This window comes from Oculina patagonica, chromosome 7 (genome assembly GCF_052425735.1).
Source record: "Oculina patagonica isolate OP01 chromosome 7, crgOcupat, whole genome shotgun sequence".
NCBI classification, from domain to species: domain Eukaryota; kingdom Metazoa; phylum Cnidaria; class Anthozoa; order Scleractinia; family Oculinidae; genus Oculina; species Oculina patagonica.
In genome coordinates, this window is record NC_135764.1 from 576046 (window position 1) to 599732 (window position 23687).

Below are 23687 nucleotides of genomic sequence, written 5' to 3' on the forward strand. Positions count from 1 at the left end.
ATTCAAAAGTAATGTCTAGTCTTATATTTTTGAAACAACAATTCAGTAGCATGATGATTATCGGTGAAAATTTTTCATCTTAAGTAATTCAAGATTTAGATATTAAAACTAGTTACACTGTAAAACTAATCTGAACTAAAATCTTAATTCTCATACTGATACTATAATTGTGCATACAAAGGTACAAGTGCCTCTTCATAAAAAAGAAATGTTTTTAGTGTAAACGTTTCACAATGCAACATTTCATTAGCGAAATCCAAGACATTAATCACAGGAAATCAATGTGTTTATTTCAAGATTTCAGCTTGTTAACCACAACATCCATGACAAATGAGTTTTTTTCACAATCCCATGTAATTTTTCCATCAGAGTGACGCATCGTACAGAAATAAGACTAAAGATTTTATTTCGTACAAACTGACAAGTCGGCTAGGCAACACAATAATTCAGATTAAAGCCCGGGATCAGACTCTCATGAAAGGGAATGAAATGAACCCAAACGAAAAACAACAAGATCAATAACAACAACAACAAAATGTACCCCAGACGTCAGTGGCATATCCGGTAGCTGGGTCACGTGAAAGATCGGATTTGACGGTGCCTGTAGTCTAGTCTAAGACTGCGTTAACATGCTCAGCGATTACATAACAGAAATTGGATTTTAAGTATATTACATCCGTTCGATTGTCCAATCATGTCTTAAGTTCTGCAATATACGTACAATAACAACAACAACAACAGATTCTAACAACATACTCTATGTCTTGCCACGGCAATACAGTTTTTAAAGTTGCTAAAAATGGATGAAAATTGAGTTATCTGTATTAAAATACATTTATACTCAAAAAGATGATGTTGGTTTTAAGCATGTGTTTCAAACAGAACAAGTTAATTCTTTTCTATATACAGACTTACAGACCTTTTTCTCTGAAAGCAAATTTAGAACAAAGTATGCAGATTACGTAATATTTGTAGACAGCCTTTGTTATTGGACCAGGCAATTAAAAACGGCTTTGAAACTTAATTGAACTGATATACACGAGGGCCAGATTTTATCATGCATGCATTCTCGTCTCCATAGCTTTAAACACGTATATCAGAGTTTAGAGCCTAGCCACTAGACCCAGGGGTCTCATGCCACTGGACCCAGGGGTAATCCCGGGGCTGCGTATGCGACATCAGACCAAAATATGCGATCTCTGCCACCCTAGTTCAGACCTGACCCAAAAATTGATACCTTATAGACCAATATGGTCAAAATCTATACCATATTTCGTTCAGACAAAAACGGTTCTAAAAAGGGATTATTATTATTACTGTTTTTCCACTGTTTGTTCAACCAGTTGAATTTACCATTGACTTTTTGCACTCAAAGACTTCCTAACCTCGAATTTTTTATTAATACTATTAATTAGTAATTTCAAATCGTCCTCCGCGCCGCTCGGCCGATTATAAAATTACTCGCCCGATTACTCTCTGAATTGTACTCCACTCAGTCCAATTACTATTACTTATTATAATTATTGTTATTATTATTACATTAGGTGATTATAAGGGAGTACTCCCGAAAAAACAGAGAAAGAAGCTTAGTGTCTTTGCGGCTAAAGTGATGATACGTTAAACCCGACTATTAGAGAAGTTGGTTAGGAAGAGCAGATAAAACCTCACTTATAATCTTATCGGTCAATTAAGAAATGAATTTCTTATATGTGGATATAAGCTTTTATAGTTCCTAAAGGAAACGTCTTGTTGAAAAGATATCAAGTGACGTCAGTTTATTTCCAGTTGTTATCTTCCGGTTCACTAAATTTAGTGATTCAGTGTGCTGTTATAATGGCGCCATTTGGCCAGATACGGATATGATAATCACTTCGTATGGAAAAGGACTGATAACAGAGCCTGATCTAAAATTCATAATCTGTGACCAAAAATCCTTACTCAACCTGCACAGTGGCGCTCTCTTCACAATTCAAGAAAAGGAAAAATATTGCTTGAATCAACAAATTCTTTCCGCCATTATTTCAGTTTTTTTAGACCAACACAATACTTTTCAATGTTTTTGAACTATCTTCCCCGCCATCTTTCAGGTACTATTTATAACAAAGAAAATTCGACACTATCTAGTCTCTGAACAGATTGTTTTATTTGTTTGATAACTGCTTAGCAGCAAATGGTACGGTACGCTTTTTAATATGTACAGTTTATTTTTAGCATGTGGCCGGAAGTTAGCAAAAACATTTCGACCAACTTTATTCAAAATACCATATACTTTCCCCCTCTGTCTAAAGTATGCATCATGAATCGTGGGTTTTCATCTTAGCAACGAGGTTCTGAGATATTTCAGCATTTCGTTCACGGCGTACAAAACGTACCATGTTGTTGGGAAGGTGCGTACGTCTCTGATATTGCCTTTACAGTAAGACACAATACTCGCGTATTTGTTCCATAGTAATCTTTGTTTTACTATGTAATTCAAGCACTATTGACCATTCTTCGACAAGTGTCGGCCGTAAAACATCTCTTCTTTTCACACTTTTATAATAAAAAACTTATAAAATTATCAATCTACGTCTACAGGGGGAAGGTAGACTGATATCCCAGAGCCGACAATAGGCTCCAAAGTCACTGCGAGTCCAGGGTCTGATACAGATTGTCTGGAATTCTTCGAGGTTAGTTTTCCTTTCATAAGTTGTCCTTTAAGTCTCTGGTCGGGATTCAGTGGCGGCGTCTGCGATCCTAACTGCACAGCAGTTCCTGAAGCGAACAGACTGAGTTCTCCCACGGACTGCAAGGTAATAAAAGCTTGAGTCAGGTTTAACAGTACTTACAGACCTTCTAGGCTTGATAGTTATAAAACGCACTACTTTGAGTTTCGTTCTGTAAATTTCAGCCTCACGTTTACACTTTTGCTTATAGAAACCAGTTTGAACTGGTTTTTAGTTGTAAAAGTGAGAACTACTCCAACAAAGATCTGCTTGCCCAATGTCACCAGAGAACGATAATAAGAAGGAGACGTTGGAGCTGGGTAGGACATGTGTTAGGATGGAAGGAAAAGCTATTCCAAAAACAGCAGTTCATTGGACAAAAGAAGGAAAAAAAAAGAGGAGGAAAAAAAAAAAAAGAGGGGGACGAGGGAAAACAAAAATAATTTATCTATCGGGGGGAAAACAAAAAAAAAAAGAAAAATATTTGATATTTTTTTTCCCCCCCCCGGGGGGTAGGGGGAAGGAAAAAAAAAAAACCGTGCTCCATTGTTCAGTACTATGATCTGATATTAACCATTTTCCGGCAAATGCGTAGAGCGACAAAACTTTTTTCCTTAAAGAAAACGGGCAACTGTTTCGTTGTCCTCCTTAGCTTATGTTTACGGCAAAGAATTTAATGCTACGATTGTGAACACTAGCTAAAAATATTTTGTAAACCAAGTGAAAGAAATTGAAAAACTGACAGCCTCACAGTGTTGCAGTTTTCTCTTCGTAATTTTAAAGTTCACAAAAAATGGTTGTGTACAAAAAAATTAAGCTTGATAACTTAAAAACTTCTAAACAATTGTTTAGTGGTGTGAAAAGAGTATCAGCTGGGTAAAAAGGGGCTGGTTTTCGGCAAATCTTCGTAAAAACATCCTCGGCAAAAATACCCAATCAAAGCCCCGTACGAACACTCTCGAGTACTTCGGCCGAGTCCCCCAAACGTTTTCTCGTCAGCATGGCCCAATAAGGATACGAACGTCATGCAATCCAGTGCTCAGGGTCTTCAAGATCCTCGGTCAGAGGAGACTGAGGACTCTGGATACGAGACTGTACGTCATGTTGCCTAGCAACTATTCTGGCAAAGACCGTGGGCTCGCACAAATCTGCTCATTGACTGATACTTTGCCACTTACACTGCTTCGCTGTGTTCTGTCCAGTTTGGGTCTCGGCCTCCTCGTGTCTCCGCTAGAACTTCTACTGTTGTTAAAGTTCTGAGGCGGCATGGGTGGTTTTGAAGAGTTTGCAGGACTGAACGTTATGTTGTGTCTTGTGAATGTCTTTATTCCATGGGATGATTCTGGTGTAGCTCTCTGTCGGGATCCTGTCCCGTCCCGTCCCGCTGATGACAGTCGGACAAGCTGTGTGACTGAAGAGTTACCGGTATGTGCAGTAATACGAGGTTGATCCAGCAATGGAGGCTGTATTGTTGACATTTGATCAGGAGTTTGGATGTCTACGTCCGATCTGGAATAAAGTTGGATTTGTAAGCAATCTTAAAATAACTGTTCTACTTCAGTAGAAGGTAATATAAGAATGTGCAATTTAAGAAAGGTTTTAAAATATTTTTGCTTCTATCCAGTTTAATATAGACTCACTAGTGGACGTTTGGGAGAACAAGAAATGCCGTGCTATTCAGAATTATAAAAACAAAGCTTTCAGAGGGCACTTTTTTGCAGTGTATTTTCTAAATAATTTTTTAAATTTAGGCAACTTCGACAGCAACAGCTCAATATAAGGAAGTAATGACCAAAAGTGTAGTTTGCCTAATGCAAGCTTATTCTCTAAGAAAAGACATTAATATGGTCTTGCCACTTTAAAAGAATCAAAGCCTGCACGTTCCATTTTCTCAGAAACTTACGAGAAACCAGTGCACATTACCTTCACATACACGGGAAAACACAACTCTAAGGCTGGACAATCATTTTCTTGCAACGGTAATTAACTAATAAAATGTCCTGCGCAGGGTTATGAATAAAAAATAAAAACTGTAAAATAAAACGCTTTGTTGGACTGAAATCTAATTTAAATTTTAATCCAACAGAGCGTTTTATTTTACAGTTTTATTTCCATTATTCCATAATTAATAATTTATTCCATAATTTTCTTTCACTCACCTTGATCTGTTGTTGTTTTGTGATGCCAACAATCCAGACCCACTGAGAGTAAAACTGCTTGGTAAACTTCTTGATGAATCATTTCTTTCACTTAGTCCTTTTAATCTCTGCCCAGGTCTTTTCCCAGCCCCGCCTAAAGCAGGGGTACTGTTTGAACCAGTAATATAACGTCCCACTCCCGGCACCACGTGACCATTTGGCTGCGGTGGAGGTGCAGGCGTTATAGATGCCAAAGTTGTAACAGAACCGACATATGAGCCATCTACAGGGCACTGAGAGTGGTTTGTAAGCCAGTTGTCAATACAGGTGATGTGAAATGGATGTTGACACGGTAAGGTCTTGATGGGCTGGTGTGTTTGGAATCCTTGTAAGCAGACGCCACAGCTGCTGCCATCACTGAGCAGTCTGTGTCTCTCTTGTAAAACTTGTGTTGGTAGACTGTGTATCACGTGAGCAGGGATCCCATCTTGATCAGTTACCTGCCTGTGGTTTTAAACACGATGAAATTGTGAAATTTAGTGGCTTCCCAACACAAAAGGCATTCACAAGCCCATTTGGTGCAAACAACAAACCAACAAGGACTTGTTTTGATTTTGTACCTGGATGTCATGAAGGAGTTATAAAACATTTTTGCTCTTTTATTTACACAGACCAGGTGGCCTTTTTAGACAAAAATAACATTATAGTGAAAGGGAGGGGTAACAGGTAACAGAGATGAGCTAAAAAGCAAAGTTACCACGGTTACTCAATAGTCTTGGAAAAAACAACCTTCCTTTAATATTGTAGATTGAACCAACAGTAACGTCTGGAGATTCAGAAGTCTTGGGTTTGTGTTATCACTGAGCTTGAGCTTAAAGGCAAATAACAATTCTCAATAACATGTGAAAACCAAACAATTGTCAACTTAAGTCCAACTCTTTCATTTTTGGCTTTTGCTTTTAGAAACACATGCAATTTTAGCAACAAAAGCTGTGAAATTTCCTTAAGCTATTGAAAAAGTACACTGGATATCAATGTGAAAAACCAAACAATTGTTAACTTTAGTCTTACCCTTTCATTTTTGCCTTTTGCTTTAAACACATGCAATTTTAACAATAATGCATTGTTTGTGAAATTTCATTAAGCTAACAAAAAAGTACACTGAATATCAATACTAAATGTTATTTTATTATATAAACTGCAGCGGTATAGCGAGTGGTAGCAAATCGATAAAAATGGTATCACACATGTGTGGATAAAAATGATATCCACACATGTGATATAATTTTTGACCAATCAGCTCGCAGAGCTTTCCATGTTTCAATGCTCAATGAGCCAACCAGGGGGGGGGGGGGGGAAGAAACGAGGTCTGGGACCGAGTAGCGATGCTCTCACAACTTGCAAAGCGATCAATTCACGATGTAGTCAGCGGTTTTTGGACGATGATGCAACAGGCAATCTTTTCCCGCGAAATGGAAGCTGCTATGTCGTGGAATCACTTATTATAAAGGGGTTCAATTCTCTTAACTAAAAATCTAAAAGCAGCTGTTTAATCCGAAAATTTCGTCATCGTCGTGTAGTTTTAAGAACGCAGAATTTTGTGATGCCGTGCTACTTTTCAGTGCTGAAATGCAAATGTTTGTACCACGCTTTTCAACTGGCCCACATGGGGATTGTAAATGAAGTAAAACAAAGAAAGACCAAGTCAACAAACAACTTCGAAACAATAGAGCAAGAACAATAGCTCCGACTAGAGCGGGAATATTCATCGCCAAACCTTTCCGGAGAAATTTTCGCTGCTTTAAAGACAAAACTTAGAAAGTCTTTTTTATTACTACATATATAAAAAAATCGAACTCTCTCACTGGTCCCATGTTGTTATTGTTTTGGCAAGTTCACAAAGAAAGGAGCTGCTCATGTGCCTTAGAGACATCCGCTGACTACCGCCCCGATGATTGCTTTGCAAGTTGTGAGAGCATCGCTCAGATTTCATATAAGAGAATGTATGGGAAGTTGCTTCCCCCCCCCCCCCCCCCCCCCTGGAGCCAACGTTTATCTATATTAAGTCAAAATATCTTCGGATCTTCCTCGGCAATCTTCGGAAATCTTTGGAAAAATTCGGAAAATGTTTGGAAACATTCGTACGACCTTCAGAAAACATTTTGACAATCTTCGGAAATATTCGGAAAATGGTCGGAAATCTTCGGAAATTCGTCAAAAATACTGTAATTAGTAGGTTTATATAATAAACAGAATTATACATGGTTGCTTGGATATATGAAATTTATCTTCTCATGTTCAAAACCGATATCGATTTGAACACTTGAAGATAAATTTCATATCTCCATGCCACCATGTATTATCCTCTATGTCTCTACCAGCCCTACCTGTCAAGTTGTAGCAGCAATTCATAATCGCCATCAGAAATGTCGCGGTTCAGTAGGTCACTTATGACTGCATTTGGTAACGGTGTGATTCGTTGAGCTGCACGCCAGCGCTCACTGGGTTTCTAAAAATAAGAGAAGAGACTGGTGTGGGTGGATCTGATATGTCCTTGAGACTACAGAATTCAAAATATTGCTGCGAAACAGAAAAATAACTATTTAAATAAAATGCCAAACAGTGCAAAAAATAAACTTGATGTCACGCGTAACTTGACCAGAAACATTTAACAAAAGGCACAGACGTCAATTTGTGTTCAGTTATTAGAGATATACTCATGAAATGTATTACTTACCTGTCTAAACTGGAAGGAATGTTGCATATGGGTATCTGTGGCAAAGCATGTGTGACATAGGTGATAATCTGCACAAACAACACACCTGTGAAGAGATGCACAATTATTAAGAAGACTTAGTAACACAGTTAGTCTGTGAATACAGATGGTCTTGTGTCTGATTCATGTAGACTGTTCACAACATCTCTATTTTTTCGATGCAAGAAGAATGCAGTAAGGAAGAACTGTGACTGACGTGAGCACAGGGAGTGATGTGAAGGTGGGGGGCAAAGGCAGATAAGTGTGCAAAGAAAGCCCTGTCTGATATAAGCCCAGGGTTAGTGATTATCCTGTCTGGCTGGGCAAGTAACATTTTCGGACTTTTTAGTTGGGAAATGAAGTAAGTCTTCAGGGTAGCACACTGACGATGGTTCCAACAAGGGGCAGCCTGGAAAATCCATTTTATTACATTTACATGCACACCCTGCAGATGGATCTGTTCAAACTGCATGCCCCATTTTGCGCACTCTACTGATTGTGCTTACTTCCAGTTCTCTTGAAGTTGTTTTTATTTTTAATGCTTTCGATGATCTGTGATTATCTTGCAGCAGAAAACAAAACAGACTGCCTTGCAGGTTAGTACATGTTTGCTACAAGCAGGGCTGTGGAAAACCGATGTCAACCATTTTTGTAGCTTGACTTCTCACAAGCTAGGAAGGACATAAGCCAATTTTCACAAAACTTCATGTATGTGTTTTTGATGTTATGAGTTAGATTTATCTTTGCCTTAAAATTTTTCAAACCAGTTTGATTTTTATTTTTCATTGTTTCACACATTGTATTCATTACCATAATCTAAAATACCGCTATATAGGAAATAAAAATTAAACTGGATAGAAAAAATTTGGACCAAAGAGAAATTTTAACAACATGTGCATGAAGAAATGTGTGGTTAAGCTATATTGGTAGAATGACTTACAATTAGGATAGAATTGTGTGGTTCAAGCCACTGAACATTTCAGGGCTGTGCTCTAGCAGTGCCCAGGTGCCTCAGGTGACTTACTTTTGCCTTCAGGCGACACGTATAACTTTTCTATCATGAAAGCAACTAAGAGCTGGGCACCTTAGATTTCTTACAGAAGAACCTTTGGGCACCCTGCAATTATTCTAAGAGCCACAGCTTTACATTTTCACTTAGCACATCATCATGTGAAAGGACATCTTTGTTTCTCACCTGTAACATTTTCCTGCTATAGGACACAATCTGCACCTTTTACAAGTCGCCCCAAGGTGAAGATCTTGTCTTTCTGCCCTTGTTTTACGACGAGATGATTTATGAAACTCATCCATCAATTCCTAACAACAGAATGATATAAAAATTAATTAGAAAAGTCCAACAGTTTGAAATAAAGGCTTCACAATCCTCAATTTCTAATCTAAATATAAAATGTTCATTAGAAAAAAATATTAAAGGATTATGAATTAATCAATTTAAGTACAAGATAGAGTCTCCTGCCACATGGATGGAAAAGATGACTGATCCTCAGCAAGTAAGACAATCGCGGCAGCAGGAAAAGGACTTTTAAATCAAAGATCACAATTGGCTTTAATTACCAGCTTAATTACCTGAAAAGATCCAAAGTCCACTCTGCAGAGAGGACATTTAACAATTTTTTCGCCAGTTGAGCGTTGATGTTCAGCCCAGATCTTCATGCATTTTATATGCACACTGTTACCACAACCATACCTTCAAGAGATCAGAGAGATGCTTTGTTTGTAAATCAGAACTTTATTTAATAATTGAAGGAGGGACGTGAATAGGGGTTTGCAAATCCCAAAGATCCGTGCTATTTTTTGGCTTAATTCCATGTTCCACTATTTTCGTTCAAATTCAAATCCGCATTGCATGAAAACTTTGTGTGGATTAGTTTTACTGCAACAGACATTAGATGTTGTTTTTCATGCCAATTTTTCAAGAAGTTTCATTTCATTGCTTGTTTTGTGACAATTCCGCCAACATACCGACAAGGACTGACCAGAGTGCGATCCGAACTTTGTTTAGTTAATTTATGATCCGAACTTTCTGACATGAAAAGATCGGAACATGGCCAAAATCCTTAGCTAATCCACAATCCACTGTATTTTCAAAATCACAGAATCCGCTAAGTTTATCGCAAAAATCCACAATCCATGAGGTTTTAAAGGCCAAATCTGTCAATCAAGGAACCTATTCACCCCCCTCTTGAAGCTTAAAATAAACAGTGCAATAACTCTTTCACAATATACTAGAGTCCAACTTGCAGACTTACTTGCAATACGTTAATGGTTCAGCCTTCTGTAGAAACTCATCCTGACAAATAGGACACACATCTTCTTCATCAATTTGTTTCTGTTTAAGTTTTTCTCTGTCATCAGAAGAAGCCGTGTCCTTCTCAGATTCCTTTCTCTTTGTTCTGTTTGATCTTGAGTAGCCTCCTCTCATGACCTCATTAATCTCACGTTCCACCAGTGACAGTTGAAAAATAACTAAAAGCAAACCAATTACATTCACTGGTAAATTGTTGAATGGAATACTTAACAATATTATTAATAATTTGTTAATATTCCAAGAGCGTGCATTGGATATGAGATGGTAGATGCCAACAAGGCACGTAGCACCAAGTTGACCATAACAATTTCATGGCCAACAAGCGCGACGTTTTACTTAAAACGCCCAAAGAATTACAACATTTGAGCTGATCCCCAGCTGTTTTGGTTGACGCGTATTGGCTACCATATTTGTGGTCAATGGTATATGAGCTCATATACCATTGCCTGTTAACCAATCAAAATGCAGGAGTTGCAATATACCATTGCTATTTTTTAATAATGTGTATTATTTATACCATAACATACTGAAATTGGACATGAGTTATACAGGTCATGAGTGCTTCCTGTGAGGGTAAGTATTATAATGTAATTCTATGAAGGCACAGTAAAATCCTTATATCTCGAACCTCAAGGGAAAACAAAAATTGCTTCGAGAAATCGGGAGGTTTGAAAAATTGGGGGTAAAATAAGAGAGTTCAGTACTATCCAGGGGAAACAAAAACAAAATTGGTTTCAAGAAATCAGAAGTTTTGAGAAACGAAGAGTTTGACAAATCAGGATTCTACTGTACATGGGTGTTTTCTAATATGTGGGTGTTTTTAACCAAAGCATCCTATTTCTCATTTAGTTTAGACAACATACTTTGATTTTCTTTGGGTACTCTGAATTTCTTGAGAAGCACCCTGTGAACGGAAAAAATTTAAAAAATAAATACCAAAGACATCAGCCAGTATTAAGTTATTTTTAAGGGCTAAAAGTTAAGGAACAGTTATTTATATATATAGACTTATTAAGTATTCTATCAGGAAGGGATGTAGGAATGGAGTAGTAGTCCAACAGGTCAACTTACCAAAGAATGTGAATACATAACTCCTTTTCCTTAGTAAAAGTTTGGCAAGTACAAGAATGTTGATCACCTAAAAACACCTAAAAAAGAACAGGAAAATATCTATACATCAATCATTCAGTCAACTCTTGTGAAAATGGACACTGTTGAGACCGGCTCCAATTGTCCGTCTTAGAAAGAATGTCTTACAGGGAGTTTAGTTACAGATCAAAGTCTCTTCGAGATACCGACTTTTTTTGCATGAAGTATGAGTCGAAGGTTTATCCTGTGCATTGTTCTTCGAACTTATCATTACGGTTGCTTTGTAGTTTAGTTTAACAATTTCCTATCTTCGCGGAGGAAATGCAGCCATATAATTTTGTCAAAAATGGCTCGTCCGCGCCGGGTATTTATACACATATTCCTCAACATTACACAAATAAACAGTGCAAATTTCACCGAGATCTGACAATTCTATACTTTAAAATTGCAAGGACCTTTCGAGGCAGTCGATTACGGCAGCGAAATTAGCAAATGAAACAGCAAAATATGCGTTCGACGCTTTGTTTTTGTGACGCCATATTTGAATTGTTATAGGTAGACCGCTGTTCAATGTGTTCAAGGCCGTATCGTTACGATTGCTCCACGAAAGAGCACGAAAAAAATACGGATATTTCCGACTACTGTCGGAGAAAACATTGCGTAAACAAATCGATACACTCAAGCTGCGTTTTTTCTGACTCGTCCCCAGTCGTCTTCATCTGGCACGCGGCAATCTCTCCCTCCGCTGTATATTTGCCGCGTGCTGTATGAAGACGACTGGGGACGAGTCAGGCGTTTTTTCGCTCCCCGCCCCCACCCTCTTGCTTCTTCTGTTTTGTGCTGGCGTCCAGGTCTCTCGTCGTTCTCACCGAGCGCTCATCGATCGAAAAACACGAAAAATAGAGGGCTGTGGACAGTCTATGCGAGGGTCGGATATCAAGACAGCTTCTTCGTGGGCTTAAGAAGGATTAAACAAAAGCCATATATACAGTGAATGCTATCGAATTATATTTGAAGATGAAATACGAAGGAATTTTGCTGTCTTTGACTGGAATTCCACTCGAACTGCGTAGATACGATCGCATGTTGTAAAGCCGATTCATGCAACATTGCTGTCAACGCGAGGTCACGTCCCTAACGACCTAGGCTGATGACGAAATAGAATGGGCGCTTGTAGCGACCAAATTTGGCCTAAAAAAGAAGCCTTAAAAGAAGCCCCCATCTCTTGCATTTGTTTTAACTTCAATAATATCTTTGAAAAGAGCAAGTTTTTTGGTATGGTTTATTTTTGACGTTTGTAATTTTTAAACGATGTAAGTGCTAGTGGCTATTTATTCGTGTTTTAGTTACGCAATCCATTGTTTGTGCGACGCTTTTTATAGATCGCCTTTCAGACACACGTGCGTTGAGATAAGAAAGCTGACATGTCACTTTTAACATTGTTATATAACGTTTGTAAATGTGACAAGTCACGTTTTTTCCACGAGATCGCGTGATCACCCACAGCGGAAAGTAATCCCTTGAGAAATTAAAATATTCCCTTGAGAAATTAAAAAAGTCCCTTGAGAGTAGACAAGAATGTTCCAAATTTTGCCCCACATAACTGCTATTCTCCTATTTTCGCTTGTAAACAAGCAAAAAAAGTCGCAAAAATGACTGAAAAATGCAGGAACAGGACCAATACCAGGGAAAATAAGATGGAAAATGTTTTCCTATGATTATTGCATTTGACACACTTACGCCATTACTACAGTGTGAATCGCGTCATGTAAGTCAACCTACCACATCTTTATGAAAGATGTGCACATATGTTAATGGTCCTAAGTCATGTTGTAGGCCTGTTGTAAGCTTGTTGCATGGGAAAAAGTCTTACTGTGTAAATCGGCCCCAATAGAGGTGTCATGTAAACATGTTACAAAATAATGTAATTACTGCAGATGCAGATTTAAAATAAATACTAAAGACGAATAAAGACTATATTGATACAAAGGAACAGAAAGTCTCCCTACTCGGTGTTGTCAGACAAACTGACTATTTAAGTTTATAAACACTAAACATTTTGTAAATAAAATTGTGCAAAACAATGACGATAATTTAAATTCATTGTTCCGCGTCATTCATTGTAAAAAAATGGACAACAGTTATGTGCATAATGTGCTTTCAAGTGTAAACATAATGTAAAGTGCATATCTGAGATCTAAGATCTGCCGTGTACCCTATAAAAAATTCTCAAGCTTACATTCAGTTACATTGCATCACGTTCAGGAAGCAAACTGCACCGTAATTTACAGTTGTTTGTACGAATTGAAAATTCTGTTTTGTAGTCTAATGTCAAAGCTAATCGTCATGTAACACTCGATAGATAAATTAAGTTAACACAGTTACATTGCTAGTGATAAGAAACAGCTGTTAATTGCAGCAAACCTTAAATTTTCGATCCAAACCATCTTCCTTCAAAAGAAACCCAGTCGGACCCGTCTCACGCAGCAGATAAATCCTAGCTTGGCTGGCTTCTTCGATCCTGTTTGCAACAACATCTGGACAGAGTCTTTTCCAAGGAATCCGTCGAGCCATACCACAGTGTGTTATTTACTATACTTTCGGAAATTTCAAAAGAATATCATAAGAAAACCAACTTCATCCTCTGGCATTTGAATTTTGCAAATTTGTTTTTGCCTCGTATTCACGCTTGCCTGGCAACGATTTCAGCAGGGGAAGACTGGAACTAGTAACTGAAGGACATTTTATGTCGCTTATATGACGGAGATTCCCGTTGTTTTAGAAACGAAAGAAGCTTTCTCGTTTTGTTCCGACTTCTTGTTTGAAGGTTGATTTCGTTTTGCATCCAAAATGGCAGAGAATCAAATACATTTAAAGCTGGATCATAGTGCTGCAGCTTCTATTGATCAGTACTTGGAATACCGGAGGTATGCGACTCAAATTTAGAGTCAAATAAACCAAAAACAAAGCATGCTAAACAACCTGCAGTAAGCTTATTAAATATGCAAGTACTGAACTCTGAAGATATTTAGGCTAAAAGTTCTTTGAGGTTGATCGAGGCATAATCATAATCTGCCATTTTGTGGAAAAGTGCATTGAGATGCCGCTGCATTTGCATTTGCAGAATTTTCCGTAAAATAAATTCCCGAACTTTGGATTTTTCTAAGTAAATTTTTTTTTCAGGATTGTTGGGGACGATGATGGTGGAAAACTCTTTACCCCTGAAGAATATGAAGAGTATAAGAAAAATGTGCTGCCCGTGAGAATGAAAAACAGGCTGTTTGTTAGCTGGACAGCACCTAACGGTATGGACTGCAAGATGGTCGGCCCAGAAACAATGTGTTTCTGTAATCACAGGTAAAATATTCAATGTTATAATAAATTTGAATTTTGTACATTCATGTAAAAAATACAAAATTAATAAAATGTTTTGCAAAACTTAGGTACAAACAACATAGAACTGATTATGAGACATTACCACAGACCAGACCTATTCCAGTTCCTTGTCGAGTTAGTGGCTGTAAATGTAAGAGCTACCACTATGTACCAAAGAACGGCACTCAGCCAATCAGATGCCAGTGTAAGCACTTTGCTGACGATCTTCCAGAAGTGGTACCATACAAGTGCTCAAAGGGCTGTGCCTGTAAGAAGTTCACAAGTTCCTACACTTGTGGTTGTGGACAGCCAACTTATGCTCATAAGGTTGGTATAGTTCAGATCAGTTATAAAGTATCTTTGAATTCATTGAAATCAAAGTTCTCTCTGCCTCTGTGGGGCTCTGTGGGCAAAGAAATTTTAATAGCAGAAGTCAACCATTATCTTCTGGCTCACATGTATACCTACTGTCACGTTTAAGTATTGTAGAACATGGAGACACAACCAGTCCCCTTCCCCTCCCACAAGAATTTGCTGGCCACTCCACCCCCTTCCTGAGAACAACAAAAAAGTCACTTGGGGCCCAACTTCCCCACCCCACCTACCCACTGGCTTACTGTTCCACCGCTGACATATGGCCTACTCTCCCCACTGGCCACAATCCATATTATTCCCTGCCAAACAGTTCAGTCTATAAAATCAATAGTGCTGACACAATCACTTTCATCCAAGGTTATCACTCAATATCTACATGTACACCGGACTGATATAATTAATACAATAAATCATTTTTCATTTTGCAGACAATCGTAGAGACAAAAGAAGAACGAATATCTCGTGGCCACCCAGTGGGTCAAGATGTACCTTACGCTGCTATGGGTGGAATAACAGGTTTCAGTTCACTGATGGACGGCTATATGCGCTTGGATGACAGTGGAATCGGACCACCGCCCTTACATATGTTGGAGCAGCCTGTGGGTAGGTGATAACTCTAATCAAAAGGAGATCAGTGATTCTTCATGTCTGTGGGAGGCTTGGTGGCCTAATGGTTAGCGTGCTGGCCCCAGTTGTTCAAAGGGTGGATAACTTTATCCACCAGATAAATCACTATCCGGTGGATAGCGCAGTATGTTTCGTCAGCACTTATCCACTGGATAGTGTTATCCACCCTTTGAACAACCGGGTCCTGGACTCCAGACCATGGTCCCGGTTTCAGCCCTAGCCGGGGTCACTGTGTTGTGTTCAGTTGGCAAGACACTTCACTCCCACAGTGTATAAATGGGTAATGGTGAAATATTGCTGGAGGGGTACCCTGCAATGGACTAGCATCCATCCAGGAGGGAGTAGAAATATTCCTAGCCACTTTATGCTATCGAAACCGGGATAAGCTTCAGCAGTATGGGCCACTTGGCTCAAGGCTTCCCTTATTTTTTTCATGTCTGCCCTTGAGAAGCAGCTTTCCTTCATTATGTTTTTCTAGGGCCTGATGATCATCCATTCCTCAGAGCACGTGCTGGTATGGCTGGGCTGTCATTAGAGGATGGGATGGGGGGTAGCACAGGGCAAGTGGCACGCAGAACTACAGAGGAAGAAGACATGGCTTACTTTGAGAAGCGATATCAAGCAAGGGTGAGGCTTCTATTTGACTGCATCTAGGCTTCTAATGAGACTTATGAAGAAGCCAATTATTATTTAATAGGACAACGGGGCAATATATCATTCAGCAGTGTCTAATGAGTAAGCATTAATGAGGGAAGTTTAATGTGTTAAGGGTCTGAATACAATTGGTTAAAAAGACACTGATTGGTTAGAATATGCCAGTTTCAAATTAAGTTGACATGTACATGTCAATTTGCCACTTTATGCAATCCAGAAACCAAAATGCTCAATAAGCGCATTGGTGCATGTACTCTGTATGCATTGCAGACCTGTATTTATCTAATGTTTTAGCATTTTAAATGTACTGTTATTGTTATTTTAGCTGAAGGCAGAAAAGGAACAAGCCAGATTGCAAAGATCACCTCAACCAAAAAGATTGACAGCGGCAAGCACTGGGCAGCAGAGCACAAGCAGTGCTGCCAGGAGGACTGGGCCAAGTAAAGCAACATCAGCAACCAAGCCTGCTGCTTCTTCCAGAAGCCCTGGAACCCAGACAAGCAGGCAGAGCCACAAATGATGAAACTGAACAAAATCAGGCATAAATTACTGGAGCAGTGCTATGGCATTGAGTGTGTCAATATGTAAAGATGCGATGAGACAGTATCAAGCAATACAGTCAATTTGTTTTGGGTCACACAGTGTGGCTCAGTCTCGTCTCCAGGCCAATTTTCGCTATGCAATTGAGCGGAGGAGGCTTGGAACCGAGTGCGAACTCTCCCGACAAGCTTGGTGGGTGACGTCACATCCAAACTCGCCGGGGACGTGGCTGAGTGTGGCTATTTGTTGTAATGGCATCACGAAAATGTGTATTGTAAAGTGCAGACTGCAGGCCATTGTCCCCAAATCATTGTCTTGTGAGATAACAATAAATGGAAAACAACAGTCTGCAGTCCGCGGAGGAGTAACGTTCCATGCTTAGGGAAAAAAACGTACACACACAACAAGTAAAAACAGCAATGCACAGAGTGAGGATATGGCTAGACTGTTTATTATTTAAACTGTACATACACGTGCATTTCTACTGGGTTTTCATAACTTATTTTTTAATGAAAAATTTTAAATTATACAAGAGTGAAAATAAAAATAAAAACAAAGGAAATTTACAGTGATTAAATTATTGACTATTACATTTTTTCCCCTCCTACATGACATCTACTTTACCAGCAAAAGAAATGATACTATGAGGTAAGAAAGCACAAGATAAAACAAGCAACAACAAGTAATCAGCTTGCATGTTTCACTCCCAGTATACGAAATCCACGTGTGCAACGAAATGCCTATCTCGTTGGCCAGGATATTATGCTGTTGGGCCATAATAAAAATGCCTACAATACTTGTTACTAAGTATTAAAAAAATGCAGTGTCGCCACTTCTACAAAGGTCATAAATATTTCCTACAATGGGTACGCAATTTGTTCTCATTGAAACTACAGTTACAGTGTCAAAAGATCCATCCATAAACAAGCCTGCAAATAATACACAGAAACGTGTAAAGGGATCTACACTGTACGTTCCCTTTTGTTACGGTATATTCAGCCGTCTTTCGCGACCTACAAAATTACCATCAAAGAAAGCTGAAAATAATAGCTTAAATGAGTAGAAAAACAGCAAAGAGGTGAAAATAAACCGTAAGCGAACAAGTTTTGTTAATGCTGGGGTAGATGGAGACGGATTACAAACGGTTCTTTTTCAAAAACTTGAAAATGGTAAGCGAACGTTTTTAAGATGAACCATTCGTGGCATAGTCATTTTATGATTATTGCTCCTCTTTTGTTTTTCTTGTTGAATAATTTTTCTTCATCTGGATAGTACTTGGATCCAGCCGTACAGTATGATAATGGCGAGTTCATTTTCATCCTGGACACGGGTTGAAGGGTGTTCTATAGCCACGGATGCCAGGCAGGATCCATGCGGCACAAGTTATCAGGACTAGTGGCCGCAGCTATCAGAGTGGTCACCTTGGTTTCACCTCCCTCGTACTGAGCAAGGTCTGAAAAGATCAACACATGATATTTACTTGAGTAAGTGATAAGTTACGTGAGAGTTAACGGCCTTTATACAGTAACTGAGAAAATTCTCGTGCGCTCATTAGTCGAAAGTTATGGTCGATAAGAGTAAAGACCGTGGAAATGACATCACCTGTAACGCAGTGCAAGGCAAATTTCGGAAACTGACTTGAGAAATTATCGCGACTTTTTCAGAAAACATAATCTGGCGAGTTGTGAAAAGTCAGCTGGAACATTTATAGGACGAAATTTCCTACACATTTGTCGGATTCAAAGGGGAAATACTGGAATACTGACTCGTGGTTCCACTTCTATTTCTATGGCCTATAAGAGTGTTGACCATGCATGGAAAAATGTGAACAATGTGTGAGAAATTGACGGGAAATGCTAGAAACGAGCATTTGGCAAGATTGATAAAAGATGGAACTAAAGTTACAAGCAAGTTTTGTATTGACAAGTGCTGCGGCAGAAAAACGTTTTGTAAACTAATCCGTCGAAGCAGAAACATGACCGGTGGTAAGCGCGGGAAAACAAATAACCGGCGGCATAGCAAACGCGTTGCGCGGTAAAAATGGCGTAAGCCAAATCAGGATCGATTTTGGTTTACCAAACAGCACATTGTTCAAGTATGTTACCACTGAAAAGAGATGAGTTTAGTTCTAATTAAAGTACGTCTTGCATCACTTACTTTGTAACCTTGTGGTGATGGCAGTCACTGCTCCATTCACGAGTGTTATCAACAACTCGCTATCCATGTCTGTTGGTGGGTTACTCAGGGGGAGGGTGTGAGTCTCATCTTGTTTCTGCGTCCAAAACAAAAGTGTGTTAGCCGCGGACAACGTGGTTTGAATAAATAACTTGAAAAGCACTCCAACTCAACGCAATAAAAAACAAGTTACTCCGTGTTACAGTAGAAAACACACTTGCTTTGCTACTCCTACTGGAACGTTAGGACATCCAAATTTCGTTTGCTAAGGTTTTCCCCTTAGTTAACACACGCACAGAAAGCATTGCGAACCAGTGCCGTAACTAGCAAGAGGCAAAACGAGGCACTTGCCTCGTCTAGATTTTTACCCAATGTTAAAAACAAAATATGTTTGTTGGGAAAAAAATCCCCAGTTGAACAAGATTGATTTTTCTCAAAAAATACGTCATGAAAAATTCTAGATTTCAAATTTTTCTTGAGGGCATGCCTCCAGTGCCCCCCAAGCAAGATCTCGCCTCGTCTATGGCAAAGGTCTGGTTACGGCCCTGTGAACAACTCACTTAGACAGTATACACTTAATGAAGTGGTTTAATAGCCCACCTTCTTGTGCCAGGCAATCATTTCGTCTCGAAGCACGGCCCTCAACACGCTCTGTACACTGAATTGAGGCTCCGCTAAACACCGCGCGGCGGATACAATGGCCGCTGACATCACTCCATTAACACCAACCGGCGTCACGAACTCGGCAATGTTCGGAGTCAGTCGAAAAGGTACGGCACGGTTCGCGTCCAGTTCACCTTAGACGTAAGAGTAGCAACATCAGGATTAAATACTCGTTTTCATTTTCCCAAAAATTACCACCAGAAAAATACTGAGGTAAAAAAAAAGAATCCCTACCTTTAGCATCGTCAACTTCAAAGCGACTGTAGGAGATTGTTAGTCGGCCCGAGTCTTGCGCGATTTGAAGCATTTCTGGTCCCAGTCTTGTGAGGTGCAATGTGAACTCGGCAAAACCCGACAGAGACAGTTGAATAGAGAGCTGGATAACAACAAGAAGTTATCATAAGTTTTTTAACATAATTTTGGCACACAATCCAGGGATCGCGGAATATTTCCGAAAAAAAAAAAATAGACTTTCTAAGAGAAGAGTCTCTAAAGCCCCCCCCCCCCCTCCCCCCACTTCAAGTCACTAGTCAGCCCCCTCCTCCTCCTACCAATTAGAAAATGCTTCGCGGTCCCTGCAAGCCACACGTGAGATCTTTAAGTACCTGTTTCCTGAAGGTCCAATAGTCAGAAGGATCCTGGTACGTGTACTGGGCCCATTCTTTTAGAAGAATTTCTGGTACTAACGTTAGCTGCACCTCTTTGAGAATGTCCCTTAGGACCTGGTGAGTCACCTGACAGCCACGTGACTGCACGGAAGCGAGGCGTTCGTAGTACAAGGCAATTGGTGCATCAGATTCTATGTGCTTCTTGTCGCAACGCTAAATGAAAAGAAAATGGGTACAATCAATAAACTAGTCTTAAACTTGATTTTCTCTGTTAGACTTCAAGCGAAAGCGTAATTACAAAATAAATTAGGCATACATTTGGCTCATGAGAGGTTTAAAACATTTTAGCACTGCTCCAAAGTGGAACATTCCCGAACCCTCTATTGGCTAGGTAGACTCCACAAAAAATGTTCATGTTAGGTATTCAAACTTCACATGAACCGCGCTTTCAAAAAAAGCGAGACAACTGCGGAGTGAACGCGGTAAGTTGATCTAACTTACCTCAGTTAGGACTTCCCTGAGAGAAATGAAAGATGGGTTGTCCTGAAAAAAAGTAAAAAATAATAATATTAGCGAAATAATAATACAACTATTTGTTGGCTGTTTATTTACAGGATAATCTTAGGAGGACTTTGTAAGCTGACTTTTAGTTGGTTCTATAGCGTTGTGTGACTTTATACAATATTGCGTGACATGTGACTTACCTCTATGAGTCGCATTTGAGGTGATACAGCAACAACACGTGGGACGGTGAATAACAGATGTCTTTTGCAGGACTCCTACAGAAAACAAAGAGAAATAAGACTTGCTTAATTTTTTGCTCGTAACTGAAATTGGCAAGGAATGCCACTGGCACTATAGAGCGTTTTCATACGACGTCACGGCAGCCATATCAATTGGTGTTCCAAAACAAAGGAATGGCGGCCATATTGGTGTACCAAGCCATACCTCTGAGAATTAAACTCTATTTTTATGTTTTTATGCAAAAAATCTTTGGTTTTAGTGAGCCAATATGGTCGCTGGCTGCGTGAGTGAAAACGATCTATAGGATTGTAGACCCCAATGATTAATTCATTTGTTAGGGGGTGGGACTAAGGAAGGGTGTAGTTCTACAATCATTCTCTCTTCAACTGTGATTTGAAACTGTTAAACATTTCCAAATAAATTATTCGCACCTTTCTCTTCTCTAAATAAAGGTTTAGAAGCCTCAGCAGTTGTAGAATTCTCTCTTCTCTTCTTGATTCCGTCATACAAGCATCGTTCACCACAAGGTACGGGTAAATCTGAAAAGCGGAATTCAAAAGTCTCAGTATTTTTCTTGGTTTCCTACTCATTGTCTCCTGTTCGAATTGCAATGTCGCTACAGATTGATATAATCTCCAAGCTAACGAAAATTGTAAGTTTCATGATGACGTCATATGGTGACATACCTTTCCGTTGTTACCCCGGATGTAGAGGCGCCTTGCAGAAAAGTTGTGTTTCTGTACGAGTTCAACTCGCGGCATAAAGCGAGCGATTCTGATGTAATATGGGCTATGCTGTGGGAAAGATAACACCAGATATTAATACTAATTCTTACTGGCCTCTACTTGAACCGTAGTCTCCCTCCGAGGGAGACTACTTGAACCGTAGCAAGTCTTTTAATCCACTACAAAGTAGCTTAGAACTTGAAGTACTTGCATCAGACACACGGTGTAACCTTAACTCTAAGCGACGACAAATTTTTACAAGGGAAGAAATAACTGTGATTTAAACTAACCGTGTTGGCCTTTGGCATAAGGAACTCGCCAGGTAGTTCTACTTCTGCTGTGGATGTGGTGAAATTACTGAGGAAGCGACATCTCTCTTCCAGAAGAAATGAACTAGAAAGGAACAGCGAGTTTTGCAATTAGTTTCGTCAGGACCTAAACAAACGTCAAAAAGTCTATGCTTATTTGATGGGAGTTTGTTACCAACATTGAAAGGCAGTTCTAAAACTGCAGCAAACCAATCGGAATTCGAAGCAGAACTATGCAGTCAGCGACCGGCGCGGGAAAACGTCTAGCCAGTGGCAAGGGCGGAAAACTTGTAACCGGCTGCAAGCGCGGGAAAAATAGCGTAAGCCATCTCATGATTGGCTTAGTTTTTCATGGGATTACTAATATCATCTCAGCTCTGATTGGCCAGGGTACGTTGCAGAGGGTAGAATACGTTGTTTTTATGACCAAATACAGCATTTAGTAAAAACATAAGTACTTTCACAGTCGTTAAAGGAAAAGCGCTCTTTACAAATTACATTATAACAACTATAAACCGCGATTTACTGTCTACTGGCGTGTCTTACTTTGGAAGAAGTTTTGCTTTTTCCTCGAGAATCTTGATCCATTTCTTTAGTTTCCCAATCAAGTTGTGAAGACCCATGGAGCCTGGTTGACTAAAAGATAAAGAAAAAGATAGGATTATATCAAAAAACCCTTCTCAAAGCAAAAGGTCACATCAAGATAGATCAAACACGTCGTTAAAATATAAGAAATGTTCTGAGGTGAATTTATTATGAATCGAACATGGTGCATCCTTGGAATGACTTGTAAAGTTAAATGTTAACTGTAACCAATAAGGGAAATCCAAACGGTGATATCAGCCTTACATGTAATGACACATTTCATGCAGCTTACCTGAAGTCAAAATCGATAGAGAATTGTTCTTTCAGTCTCTGGAATACTGGATCTTGAGCCGTGGCCTGGGCCCTTCTTGCCAGGGACTCGGATGCAGCCGATGAAAAGGTGCTTGATACGCTTGAGGCCGACTCAAATCCGATCCCAAATGTGCTGACTAACTTCTTTACAAAGCTTAACGTGTGGGGTGTGATACGGGCAGCAGAAACTGTGTGAAACAAAAACAAAAAATGTTTATACACCACACTCTCTCCACCATTTCATAAAATTAAAAGAGAATACATTTTGTCACCAAGCAACACGGTCTTAACTAAACAAAAAAGTCGACAAAACATAATTATAATAATATGAGAACCTTCAAGTTTCCGAATCTAATTATCCAATCAGAAAAAAAGCAAGAGCACTAACGTCAGCATGACGTCAAGAACATAGGTCGTGTTACTTAGCAACCGTTCTCCGAGGAACGCAGGCTCAGTTAATTCCCGGGGACAATTTTGCCATCAAAAATATGTTCTTCTCACATTTGGGTTAAGCAACAACAATAACAGAATTAGAGAGGGATTGGTTACCATCTCCTCTTGTCTCAAACGCCACTTGATAACATTTTGTGAGTCCCTGACGGAGCTGTCTGAGTACCTCTTCATGCCAACACTCTCTAAACCACACCATCTACGACAAAACAACATTTTTACAAAAATATATTTAACAATATTACACAGCTATAAATACATACAGAGCTACGCGATGTAAGCAACGACGCTGTAGGTGGTTTCGTTAGTGAACTATAACGACTCGTTGCACCACGTTGACTCGGAATTCGCATAATTTCTTGGTAAATTCGATGAAACATAGTTATCGTATTTACATATCACTCTTTAGCTGTAAGTTCCTTTGGCTAACTCACTAAAACAACAGTTAAACCAAGTTATTGCAAAGACCCTAACACTAAAAAGACCATACGTGCTGGTCCAAGTGGGACAGATAAAATTACATCCAAAGA

At 39.3% G+C, this 23687-nt stretch overlaps 3 protein-coding genes across 6 annotated transcripts in view; 1 reads left to right on the top strand and 2 right to left on the bottom strand.

Moving 5' to 3' along the window:
• LOC144659766 (protein FAM221A-like) overlaps nt 1-17023 on the top strand; it is a 26942-nt gene extending 9919 nt beyond the window's left edge. Inside the window, exons 1-6 of one of the 2 annotated variants that reach the window (XM_078520264.1) lie at nt 13807-13943; nt 14200-14373; nt 14460-14718; nt 15195-15369; nt 15872-16020; nt 16373-17023. In XM_078520264.1, the coding sequence (XP_078376390.1) occupies nt 13867-13943; nt 14200-14373; nt 14460-14718; nt 15195-15369; nt 15872-16020; nt 16373-16567 (1029 nt within the window). In that variant the 5' untranslated portion in view covers nt 13807-13866 and the 3' untranslated portion in view covers nt 16568-17023. Of the gene's footprint in view, nt 1-13806; nt 13944-14199; nt 14374-14459; nt 14719-15194; nt 15370-15871; nt 16021-16372 lie in introns of those variants that run through there. The other variant, XM_078520265.1, reaches the window with a different exon arrangement.
• LOC144659764 (E3 ubiquitin-protein ligase ZSWIM2-like) lies at nt 2122-13610 on the bottom strand. The gene is made up of 11 exons (XM_078520260.1): nt 13441-13610; nt 10999-11075; nt 10791-10831; nt 9869-10085; nt 9186-9306; nt 8794-8915; nt 7581-7665; nt 7231-7352; nt 4865-5347; nt 3884-4214; nt 2122-2785 (listed from the first exon to the last, which is right to left on the bottom strand). Exons 1-11 carry the CDS (start codon nt 13588-13590, stop codon nt 2561-2563), a joined length of 1974 nt encoding a protein of 657 aa, XP_078376386.1. The 5' UTR covers nt 13591-13610; the 3' UTR covers nt 2122-2560.
• LOC144659757 (transformation/transcription domain-associated protein-like) overlaps nt 17017-23687 on the bottom strand; it is a 79317-nt gene continuing 72646 nt past the window's right edge. For all 3 annotated transcript variants that reach the window (XM_078520252.1, XM_078520255.1, XM_078520253.1), the window contains 13 exons: nt 23257-23356; nt 22688-22895; nt 22357-22446; nt 21793-21895; nt 21464-21571; nt 21209-21316; nt 20738-20812; nt 20535-20576; nt 20031-20246; nt 19660-19801; nt 19363-19559; nt 18745-18859; nt 17017-18040 (listed from right to left, as the gene is read on the bottom strand). In XM_078520252.1, the coding sequence (XP_078376378.1) occupies nt 17931-18040; nt 18745-18859; nt 19363-19559; nt 19660-19801; nt 20031-20246; nt 20535-20576; nt 20738-20812; nt 21209-21316; nt 21464-21571; nt 21793-21895; nt 22357-22446; nt 22688-22895; nt 23257-23356 (1614 nt within the window). In that variant the 3' untranslated portion in view covers nt 17017-17930. The remainder of the gene's footprint in view (nt 18041-18744; nt 18860-19362; nt 19560-19659; nt 19802-20030; nt 20247-20534; nt 20577-20737; nt 20813-21208; nt 21317-21463; nt 21572-21792; nt 21896-22356; nt 22447-22687; nt 22896-23256; nt 23357-23687) is intronic.

Bases quoted from the DNA above. Each gene is read 5' to 3' on its own strand.
- LOC144659764 (XM_078520260.1), bottom strand. From the start codon at position 13,590: ATGGCTCGACGGATTCCTTGGAAAAGACTCTGTCCAGATGTTGTTGCA. The intron at 9,307-9,868 runs GTAAGTCTGCAA...GATCTCTTGAAG, and splicing joins GAACCATTAACGTATTGCAA to GTATGGTTGTGGTAACAGTG. The intron at 2,786-3,883 runs GTAAGTGGCAAA...ATTACCTTGCAG, and splicing joins ACAGAACACAGCGAAGCAGT to TCCGTGGGAGAACTCAGTCT.